Genomic DNA, 12,437 nt, shown 5'->3' with positions numbered 1-12,437 from the left:
ACTTTTCAGGAAAGAAAGATCTTATATAAAGGTGGTTTTATTCCATGAACTAACAGTCTGATTTTACACATTGCTTAACAATTTGTTGTTCTCCAATCTATAATTTTTTAACTTTATTTTTGTTCAGCAGGTATTGGTCATACATTTTAATTCAGTCACTTCCCAAACCCTAGTTTTTAAATTCTATTCCGTTAATTTACGAATGTGTTTTTATCACTTGGGCATTTAAGAGTTCAGGAAAAGGTCTTTATTTTTTTATTATTATTATAATTTCTTGGCTGTTAGATTGTCATAATCAGACTGAACCAGTATTGAAATTTATGTTTAGCAGACAATGTGGGATATAGAATTAGAGATGAAGATGCTAATCCTGAATGATTAGGGAAATAGATTCTTTAGGGTCTAAAAAGCCGACAGTTTAAAAGTTATTTCAGAACCTGCTAGGTTTCACATCAAACTGCATACATTTCTTGCTATTTCCTTGGGTCTTTGCCATATAAATTAATGAGTACTTCCAATATTGGGAAGAATATGAGAAAACTTCAGCACTGCTAAAACTCTAGCTTTTCTTTGTTCCAGTTCTTGTCTTGCTGATTGTCACCATGAGGCGACGGAAAAAAGAGCCCCTCATTTTTGATGAAGAGAGAGATATCAGAGAAAACATTGTCAGGTACGATGATGAGGGTGGTGGAGAAGAAGACACAGAGGCTTTTGATATGGCTGCCTTGAGGAACCTCAACATCATGCGAGACACCAAGACCAGAAGGGATGTAACACCTGAGATTCAGTTCTTGAGCAGACCAACTTTTAAAAGTATCCCAGATAATGTCATTTTTAGGGAATTTATCTGGGAAAGACTAAAGGAAGCTGACGTGGACCCCTGCGCGCCACCCTACGACTCCCTGCAGACATACGCATTTGAGGGGAACGGCTCGGTGGCAGAGTCGCTCAGTTCTTTAGATTCCATCAGCTCAAACTCTGACCAGAACTACGATTACCTCAGTGACTGGGGCCCTCGTTTTAAAAGGCTTGCAGATATGTATGGGACTGGACCAGACTGCTTATACTCCTAGCCTTGGAACCTTTCTCTGAAAATGCACTGAAGAATATTAAAACAGAAAACTCAACCTTACAGACTGAGGAAAGTTGTAAATATTTCTCCATTTTTAAAACTTTAGGTTGTTTTTTTTTTTGCCTTGGTGGAACATATCTTCATTAGACTTGTCCTAGGGACTGCACTGACCACAGAAAATATGAGCATTTGGTGGCATTTTTGATAAAATGAAATGCTCAGCCACGTTCAAATAGATAGCAACCCTCAAATACCTGCAGAGGCAACTCACTTTCAAGAGTATGCAGTCACTTCAGCGAACTGGTGATACTCTGTAGATGCCTTCACAGTATTGCTATATCGGGAATACAGAGTCTCTTGTTTAAGAAGAAATAAGCTTTCAAGTATATAACTCAACACAATATTACAATACATGGTATTTACACATGCAAGGGTTTTTTTAGCAAATTTTCTTTACAATGTGCATACAGCTTACTAGAACAAAAGCAGAAGGACTGATGAAAAACAAACAGAAACCCAGGAAGTTTTTTTTTTGTGTGTTTTTCCGTTTGTTCTCAGAGCTGTTTAATTAGAAGCCTATAATTTTCTGAGTAGTTTTTGAGAAATTATTGTTTGTACTGAGAAATTCCAGTGTTTGTCATCAACTTATGAAGTAGCTTAAAATCCACATAAAATGAGAAATATGGAGGTGTAGTCTTATGCCTGGGAAGTTTTGTGATGCCCATGTAGGTATAGAAAAGGTGTTGCTATCTATTTGCTATTTTTTTATTCTCTCTTCTGATTTGTACAGGAGAATTTATCCTTTTTTATTATTGTTTGACATAAAGTATTATATTTATTTTGGAGCTCCAATCTCCACTAAATTCAGGTCCATTTTACTGCCTCATGGTTTTAGACTTGTCAGAACATGCTGATTTTTCTCCATTCTCAGATAAATGTAGGAAATGAAGCATGGAAGTGGAGAAATTACAGTAAACAATGCTACCCACCATTCATCCCACAGAAAGGAGAGCAGCTCCAAGGATGTGCAGTTGTTCTTCTGAGCCATTAAAAAGTCTGAGACATTTAAAGAAAATATTTGTACATTGAATTTTTGGAAAGAAGACTGCAGAGGTAGCTAGGAGTGTCTTCAAGGCAAGATTTAGTTTTCAAGGTTAAACACGCTGTATGCTTCAAAGACTGTAAACACCTTGCTTTTCTTCTTCCCCTTCTCTTTTGCTGCTGATGAATCACAGTAAAAGATTTTTAAATTTCTTTCTTGTGTTAAGCAATGTAGTACTATTAACTTCAGAAGTCGTCTTTAGATCTTGCTGCACATAAATATTTTTTCCCCAAGGTGTTAACTCACTACACATAATTTCTATGCTGGTTCAGGAGTGCCAAAACAGAAGGACAACTATTGTTGGTTAATATACTGTATGGTTTTGAAGTAGGATTTCTTAGAATAAGACAACTTTTTTATGATTCTGACAATATTTATACTTCATCTTTCATGATTTGTTACTAGATAATAAGGCATATATTCAAGTAAAATAGTGGGTTTAAGTATTATTTCAGATTTTTTTTGTTTTAGATAAAATGTAGATGAGTTTCTAAATTAGAGTCTGTTCCTGCAAAATTTTTGCTTGTATTTAACTTGAAATGACTTGACCTGCCTGCATTTACTGAGAGGTACACAGAACTGTTTGCAGAACTGTTTGTTAACAGAAGGTACTCCACAGAGGATGGTGCTCACTCTTAAAGTACTTCTTTCTGAGAGAAGGATCCTTGTACTGAAATCATAGTGTATGACTGATGTGAGGCTGGGGCATGGGAAATTATCATTAAGGCTTTGTAATTTTTGCAGCCCAGCATTATCAATTAACTATGTGAAAGTGGCCTTCAGCTCCATCAGAGAAGAAAAATAATTTTAATCATCTACAACATACTTAATTTGAGTCACATTTTAATAGACAATCATTGTTTCATAATTCAGTAGATTTGCTTCTAGTTGTATTAAATATATATATATAGGCATATATATATATATATATGACAGATTTTGTAATGGAACTGAAAGATATCGTCCATGACTTTTAGTCATACATGTAAGATTTTCAATAAAAAATTAAAAAATACAAAAAAAAAAGAGCCATGTGTATACAGTTTAATGAGAGCAAGATATGCTGCAGAATTTAAGCAGGTATTAAATCAGCAAGGTTCTGAGAGAACAGTTTTTCATTAATCTCCTTGTTGTTTGTGGGAAGATAATTCATGAATCTGGATTAAGATGTCAAAAATGCTGATTTTAGCACATAACAGTCACAGGAGATTTAAATGTGGCTTAGAGTAAACAGCCCCAAATTACTCCTTTTCCACCTTCTGTATCTGTAAAAAAAGCCAAAAAGCTCCACTATTCGAAAACTATGTTACGGTGGGGGCTTTTTTGGTGTGCTTTCTATGGTAAAAAGTATGCTTTATTCTGGTACCATAGAAACTCTTGCATATGTATGCTTTCTGTTGCACAGTTCTAATTTAGTGAAGTTTGCTGTTACACTCTACATGCTTGCCTCCTGCTTGTATTGTTGCAGTAAGAAAGAAAGGTGGAAAGGTAGAAACACCTTAGGTTCGATGGCAGACATTACTATAGCATAAGGGTGTGCATAATACACGTACTATATAATGCTCACCAAAAATTACCTCAACTATAGGTTTTGCAGATTGTAATCTAATTCAAATTCTTTCTCTCAGTATTATTTATGTTGCATAGGTGGATGGCATAAAGTATATTCTACTAACTAAATGTAAGAAATATTTTCTCTGTCCTGGAAAGGGAATGAAATTATTTGGGCAAAATAATTAAAACAGCCCTTTAAAAAGACTTCCAATCATATTTATTTATTTAACTTTCTGAAAAGCTTCAGTATCTAACTAGAGGCCATAAATCCTAGATAAAAAAATATATCAAACATTGCAATCACTCCCATCTTACAGTGGAATAACATGTCTTTCCTTTCACCATATGCCAGTTGAATAGTTTTGTTTTAAATTGAGATTTCCAAGAATCTTGAAAAATGCACAGTTTCAAGAGTGCTACTAAAATACCCCTACATAAAATTAAGCTGTTTGAAGAACACTTAAGGTAAAGACTTTTTACTCTGTTTGGACCAGTATGAAATATACTGAATTCAACAAACAATGGAGATTCTGGCTTACATTTCTTATTCAAAAGAATAAACTTCGTGTACTTACTCTAGGTTATATTCCCACTAAGACATAGCACAGGCCTTACTAAGCCTTCTAGTTCTGATAGCTGCTTAATATAATCACTGTAGGACTCATGAAATTTGATGCTACCAACTCAAACTTCTCTCTAAGAATTAACAGAGAAAAAACCCCCAACTTCCTTTTTACTCTTTATTTGTTGTTTTGAAAAGGAGTGGTAGGATTCATCACAATGTTCCTCTTCAGTTAAGGTCTTTTCTCAATTATTTTTCCTGTTTACCCTTCAGGTGGTAGCAATAATTAATAAAAAATATTTCCTGTCCTTTTTTCTTTTAGAGATTCTGCATGAAAGCACGTTATGAAATATAAAATGGCAGCATCTTATTTTTATGGACAAATACTCTTGTATGATATAAAGAAAAGTCATAGTTTGTCATTCTGAAAAGGAAATAAATACACTCTAAAGCATACAGTTACATTGACTTTTAAGATCCTTAAAGAGTTGAAAGGTGAACACAATTAACTATATCAAATCTAGTATTAAATTCTTGATTGCAATCTGTCATGTAACTGATTTTAATTTTTTATGTATAGAATTTTTGTCTACTTTAGAATCTATGTAGAGTAATACTGCTTTGAGACATCGTTGTATTCACCTTATTAGTGACAGAAGGGGTCAACTATATTTTTTTTGGTCTCTGACTGTAAAAGTGAATTGCTAAAGATAGAAATGTCGCTTTATTTGACAGAAATGGGAAAGTCTACAAGACACCAAGAGCTCTACAAATTTCTGTCTTAACTGTGGCATCCCTAAGTTTACCTAGTTTATCTACATCTAAGTTTTCCAGATACATCCTAAGATATATTTTCACCCTAGAATGATTTCTTCACCAAGAATTCTTTCTCAGTCCATTTTTAATGCATCTAAAAATGTATTTAATTGTTCACTGATTTTTATAAATTTCTTCCTTAACTGTTGTTCTTTGAACTAGGGGACTCTCAGCATACAATATGATCTATTTTCTAGAAGGTAATGAAAAAAAAGATCTACATATAATAGGCTATACTTTGTTACTATAATTTACATTTTCTCACAAAAGAAAGAAAAAATCTTTCCCTATGGTACATAAAATCTGCATACAATGGACCACACAATTGCATACAGAAATATATTGGTTGAAAAAACTTGATTTACTTCATCATTATATGACACAGGATTGTAATGGAATCTTTATATGGAGCCTTATATATCTAATCAAACACATTGAAAGAAGAAATCAGCATAAGAATTTTCTGAAATCAGAAGAAGATCTCCTTTGAAGCCACAGTGGTGTGTTGCATACAGTCCTCATATGTGAACACGTATTTTCTACAATTATATGTACATTTAAACATTCCACCCCTAAACCATTTCTTTTAAAATACCTTTTTTTAATCAGAGAGTATCTGGAAAAAGTAATCCTACTCTCAAAAACTTTGTTTATCTCCATCAATGACTGAGGTAGAAAAATCTAATTAAGGCTCAGGCAAAACTTTTAACATTGCCCCCACCATGAAAGCAAATTGGTTTCATATTTTGACCCAAAGTAGTTTAAAAGCTGTTAGAAGTGTTGCAAGGACTGTGATTTCCATGAATCAGATTGAAATTCCTATTCCTAGAAATGGTGTAAAGTTAAGTGGAGTTTAGTATTTGGATGATTAACTGAGGTCATAAACCTTTTGTGCAGAATAACAGCAAGCTGAATGCTGAACCACTACTGAAAAAAATCAATCTCCTTCTATTCACCAGTATCTTGGTCAAAGTCAGAATTTCTTTCATTGTATACCAAAGTAAAATCATTTTGAGTATAAGCTGAACACAGTAGGAAATTAAATCCTGTCTCTTCTTCACATAGGCTAAAAGACCATTTACCTTGTCATTCTATTCAAATATTTTTGTCTAATAATGTCTTGACTGCCTAGGTCACTCTACCTGAGACCTGTGAAGTTGATGTGGTTTGGAGGTCTTGTGGGGGTGAGGTTTGGTTATTTATGTTTTTGTTAATGTTAAAATTGGTATTCTTGCTGAATTGCTTATGTTTGAATGAGCTGATCTTTTTCATTGAATTTTTTGGGTTTCCTTTTCTTTGGTCAAAACCATACTGGCCATGTGTATCCTGATTTTTTCTCTATTTTGACTCGAAACCCACCTTTTTCTGTACTGTTAATAGCACAATAGAAAGTCCTGAGGTGTTCCCTCTCTTTGGTGTAAAGAAACTATGAAGAAAAAGGTAAACATAGGATCAATAGACTGCAGTGAAACTAATCTGTCATTTTCTTGAAACACAAGCTCACAAATTCCATAGTTGAGCTGCCATTAACACCATTCAAATCATGACATTGATTTAATTTTAAATCTTTACAATGTTCTGGTACTACTATCAGCAATTTTTATACATTTTATGAAATTGCATTTTAAAATTGTCAAGGTTTTTTACCTGTAACCCAGTTTCATCATTATTATTTATATCATGATCTTGATGCACAGAAGAAGGAAAAATTACAAAGTAAAACAGCCCAAGTACAAAATGCCCCTATGTGCACTGACATTTAGTGCAGCATTTTAATTACTGCTCTGCCTTAGTATTCCTCATACGCTGATAGCTTTTCCTCTCTTTGAGGCTAACTACTGATAAATTAAGATAGTGTGATTTCGAGCCAGATATTCAAGCCACATTAGACCATTTGAGTCTTACAAGAATATTCAGTCTGAATTTTAATGTCCTTCTATTTCCTTAATGGTCAGAACATTCTTTATAATTGTCATCAGAGAATTGAAATTTTATGGAAAAAGAAGTGTTTACTGATTCACCTAAAAAATGCTAGGCAAAATCTTGATCATGTTGAAGTACTTGGCAGATCTCCCTATGGCTTTCAAGAGGTGTCAAGATTTATACATTGGTAGGGGAGACAGGTAAACGATCACTTACATCATCAAGATGGGAGATTGTTGCTTTGAGCTGGATACCTTTTCTTTTTACACAATCTCTTCTACTGATTTTCCCATTTTGGAAGACACAATCTCTTTCTTTTAATGGTAATGTAAATAGCTTAATAGGATGTTTTTAATGGCATAAGCTACTTACTTACTATCAGCATAGTACATATAATCTTGCTGTAATGAATAGTACCCTTGCTTATAAAGATAATTTCTGTTCACATACTAAATAGAGAGACTGTTAGGAAATGTTTATATTTGATGAAGTACTAATGGTAAAATACTGCCTGGAGAAGAAGCCAAAACCAAAGAAAACACAAATAACGGTTTCTCCTTAAAATAAAGAACACACAGAATTTCCAGGCTATCAAAATTAAATATCTTATACTTTCCTCAGACTGTGGGGCCATATGTAGCTTTACTGACTCCTTTGACTGTAGGTACAATCCAAATTAACTATAATCTTCTTGTTTTCAAATATGTTGTCTTGTTGATTCTTGAGATTTTGTTAACATAGAAAATGGCTGTAGCAAAAAAAAGAGAGGTTAAAAGTATCAAGCTTTTTCTGGTGTTTTTAGTGTTTCATAGATGATCTAATGATGTGAAGAATAGTGTTTTACCAGATGCTATCTGAATACAATTTCCTTTGAGCTAATAATATTTCCACCCTGTGGAACAATATCTTCCAACAGTCTGCAATGCTTAGCCTGGGTTCATCTCATTCAAATATAAAGAAAGAGGTATTAAGGGGAGAGATTAAACACCTAAGTGATAAGGTTTATAAGAAAGTTTCAGTTAGTCAAAACATTAAGTATTCCTGTTTTGTGAGGAACACATGAAGGGAGCTCTCATAGGACGTACAGCTTGTTGATGCAGCTATTGATTCTGTCTGGATATTTGTTCATGTTTTTTCCCCTTCAGTTTCTAGTAGTTTGTGACTTGATTTATCCTTCAGTGTAAGTTATTATATGATAACATAATAAAATAATATGAAAAATTGATACTTCAAAACAGCTGATCATGAAAAATAGGTTAATATAGTATGTTTGACATATTTTTTTTACTGCAGCTTAGCACAGGTCAATATACTTTATTGGGACTCAGAGATTAATGAAGGCCAACTTGGCTCATGCACAAAGCACTCCCATGAAAGAATTTAAATTCAAATAGCTACTACGAAATGTGGAGTTATTTAAATATTCAAAAGCCACGGTTCCTTGGAAATAAGCAGAGGTAACCAACAATCCATAATTCTTGTCCTTCTGGGAATGGGTAGATATATTCAGAGAAGACAAAAAGGGCAAGCTCTTCAAATTTAACACCTGTAGTGAATATGCATGAAAATCCAGTTGACTACGACTGAAAGCAGTATAGAAGCACAGGAGGCATCTGTCAATGGCATTCTTTCTAATCAGTCTAATTTAGCCAATTATCGTCATCTCTATTAAGGAGTTGTCTTACTTTAGTTTGGGCTTGGTGTACTACAAAAAACACAACTTCAGAAACTGAGAAGGTTTGCGTTGCCTTCTGGCAATTTTGCATTCATGAAGAGGTAAAGCAAATACAGACCAAAGCTGTGGCCAACTGGCTGTCTGGCAGTCTGGCCTCACCTACAATACAGATAAGACTGATGGTATGGGGAGGCCATGCTGAATGTCACATGAAAGGGAGGATTTCCTGAAACCCCTTGTGCTTGACTTGTGTGTCAGGACTTCAGGAAAGCCAAGACACTTGTGCCCGATCAGTTTGCCAGTATCCCATTATGGGGACTCTCCACGGAGCAGTCCACTGGAATGGAGGGCAGTTCAACTGTTCAAGCACACACAGCAATAGTGTAAGAGAGACCCCATCCCAGGTCCCAGTGTGTGGTCGAGTATGTTACCCACTGCTGGTGACTGCCAGCGCCCTTGAAGGACACACAATTTGCAAAATAACACTATTAGTATAATAGAAAATTGTGACAGGTTAAGGTCCAAAGGTTGCTGGTGATAGTTACTGACTGCAAAATCTTATTTAAAGCAATATATGGATAAGCTCTGATCCCTAGCAAAAGTTAGCTAGAGATAGTAATTCAGTGTGCATACAGTATGATTCTTACCTGATAGATGTCCCCATGGGGGGAAGACATGTTAAGCTTGTCAACTGATCCCAGAAGTTACCATGGAGTCTTCCCTAACTTCTCCCCATTCTTAGCTTACTTTTATAATAATATTTCTTTGTGTCTAGTAGAGCTTGAGTGACTCTAGGCATACGTCATGCTCAGAGAAGGGTGCCCATACCTTGGAGGCAGGTAGCTTTGGGATGGAGGTGTGGATCAGTATTACAACTGAGGTAACCTTGGGATGGGGATGGGCATCAGTATTATATCTGAGGAGAGTGATTTCACCCTGGTTTCTGGTTCAACAGCAAGACATCTCTTTTTATCTCCATTGGTAGGCAGCTAAATATGTGGCTTATCAGCTAAAAAGTATCACTGAGTTCCCTCCTCTGCAAGGATTTCAACAGAGCTTGGTCATCATTTCTCCACTCTGCTCCACTCTCAGCTTCATCCCCCCCTTAGCATATATTGTGTGTGGGAAGTTGGGCATGTTGACCACATTCCATCCAAGGAACAGCAACTGCATTTCCCCCCTATAATTTCCGTACTGTTATAACTTCCCTGTTTTCTTTATTTTTTCCCCAGTCTTTTCCCTACAATGAATGACAATGTCTTGCTGCCTCACTCTTCATCCTTCCACTGCTCATTGCTTTCTCTAGCTGGAATTTCCTAGAGGAGAGTTGTAACTTAGTGAATTTTCTCTGGATTCATACCACTGATCACAGATGTTGATTAAACCTTAGAACAGCAGTACTAATGTTACTCTTACTACTAACACAGTGACACTGTCAAAACCAGACATTGTTGGTCTTGGAATCAGAATATCAAGTTATCTGCCCAGGTTTGTCAGTGATCTGATCTGTGGCACTGATTGATCCATCTTTGTCATCTGTTGATAAAAAGACCTGAAGAGGAACAGAGCACTTTCAATACTTAGGAGAATGAAAATAATATGGCAATGTTCATGTAACAGTTTGATTTGTTTTTGTTAGTTTATTTCATTCCTGCCATAAGTCTGGAGTAAGCTATTCCCTAGCTGATGACAGCAACAATGTCATTTCAATGCTGTATGTAGGAAGGCAAGGAATCTTCAGAAAACAACAAGCAGTCCTGAAAATTAGTTGGCATTAAGAAGGCATATAAATGAAATGTGATAGTCATACCAGTGTGATGGAATGCTGTAGGAAAAAAAGCCAAAACCCAAAAAATGGCTTCCAATACTTTAATTTCATACATTTTACGATTCATATAGTTTCAAAGAAAAAGACATTAAATTAATTTTCTTAGCCATTCTGTCTTTGAAGTAAGCATTCTCTCAAATCTGCAATGAAACAGTGGCATACAAATATTTTGGAGGCCTAGTATACTTTGTACTGAAGTAAAAGGAAGCTTCCTAGCCTTCCACTGAGTATACACAAGGAGGCAAAGACAAATACTTGATTGATGTTTTAATGTGAAAGAAGACATACTTGAAAGGAACCAGAAAGGTTTTGAGAATGTATTTTCTTCTCAGCTAACTTATTTCAAGAGCTGAAGCTTGTTAATACCCAATCCTAAAGTAAAACATCTATCTTTAAAACCTTATGGTTTAACTAATATGAGACTAAAAAATAAAAACTTTATTGACATCGAAGCTCCATCTGAGGAAGGATAACTAATGTGTCTTGCTTGCCATTCAATCATTAGAAAACCCAATGTCTTTGTAAATTTGAAAGTCTGTCCTTTCTTTGGAAATTGGAAATTAAAGAAATTAAAAGCACTCTCACTAACAAGTTTTATTGGCAAAGCAATGTGTGAGAAAAGCTAATGGCCTTGAACAGACTACCTTGCCAAATGATATCTCTAAGATTAATCTGCCATGTGCCTAAGGAATCATCAGGTTAGAAAAGCAAAATCACTGCTCTGTTAGAAAACCCAGGTGGAGGCAGTTCAGGTAAGCTTTTGTCAACCTCAGTAGAAAATCCGATTTTTGTCTATCACTTTATCTCTGTTATTTATTGGTGTATGGGAGTTATATAAACCAATTGATACAGAAAAAAATTTAAACATTATTAGGTTTAAAGGTGACCATGCTGTCCAAAACTAATGTGTGAAATAATTCATCAAGATTCAGGCCAAGAAATCTGGACTGCTTATATTTTTTCTGAGTGAATTGAAAACGATGCCAATACTCTGACAGCAAAATCGTTTTCTGAACTAAATGAGCTCGCATGGAACATGTGTTCTACTGTTTGCTTTCAACATGCTTAAGAGAAAGAAAAAACCAAAACACAGAGAAGCATAAGACATGAGTTCAAAGTTCTCAAAGAGGATTTTTTGAAACTACAGTTGTTTTATTTGCCTTCCAGTAGCTCAGAATTTGTGCAATATAGTGGCAATTATTTGGTACTCTGTTTGGTACCAGAGCAGCAGTGAACTGACCCAGAGGACAACACGACAACACGGGTTTTAGCATATTCAGCCTGAGAATGAGACCAGTTCAGGATTTTAGAGGTATTTAGGCACATGACCAATGACAGTGTGGCAGCTAAAAACCTCTTAAGGGTGATGATCAGAGCTGTACCCGCATCTTCAAAATTCCCCAGAGACCAGATGTCTGAGGACAACGTCCTTCAGACAGTGGAATGTGACAAAAGTCTCTACCTTAGGAAATCTAGTTATAGGAGAAAAAAGGGTCATAAATAAGTTTCATCTTTCGATGTTTTCTTATTGTATTGAAAGTGATCTTTCCAGTCTTTTATCTACAGATAACCAAAGCATCATATGAACCTTTATCTGCAGAATTCCCATTAAAACTGTGAGCTTAATTCTTTAGAAAGTCTCCTTAATTATTCTTGGGAATCTTTGGCATTTAAAAAGGAAGTCTTTTAAAATTTCTGATTATCTATGCCTTCTTTCTCTATGTATTGGGTTTGCTTGGCCAGGTTTTAGTAGCAGGGGGCCTACAGAGGTTGCTTCTGTGGGAAGCTGCCAGAAGCTTCTTCCATGTCTGTCAGAGCCAATGCCAGCTGGCTCCAAGATGGATGTGCCACTGCCTATGGCCAAGCCAATCAGAAATGGTGGTAATGCCTCTGTGATAACATATT

At 35.4% G+C, this 12,437-nt stretch overlaps 1 protein-coding gene across 1 annotated transcript in view; it reads left to right on the top strand.

Moving 5' to 3' along the window:
- CDH7 (cadherin 7) overlaps positions 1-1,196 on the top strand; it is an 81,349-nt gene extending 80,153 nt beyond the window's left edge. Inside the window, exon 13 of the mRNA XM_069005933.1 lies at positions 580-1,196. Within this exon, the coding sequence (XP_068862034.1) occupies positions 580-1,073 (494 nt within the window). The 3' untranslated portion in view covers positions 1,074-1,196. The remainder of the gene's footprint in view (positions 1-579) is intronic.
- Positions 1,197-12,437: the final 11,241 nt, after the last annotated feature.

The sequence above is a fragment of the Aphelocoma coerulescens genome, chromosome 2 (genome assembly GCF_041296385.1).
Source record: "Aphelocoma coerulescens isolate FSJ_1873_10779 chromosome 2, UR_Acoe_1.0, whole genome shotgun sequence".
Lineage (NCBI taxonomy): Eukaryota > Metazoa > Chordata > Aves > Passeriformes > Corvidae > Aphelocoma > Aphelocoma coerulescens.
Note: the sequence above shows the minus strand (reverse complement) of the source record. Positions and strands in the feature narration are given on the sequence as shown.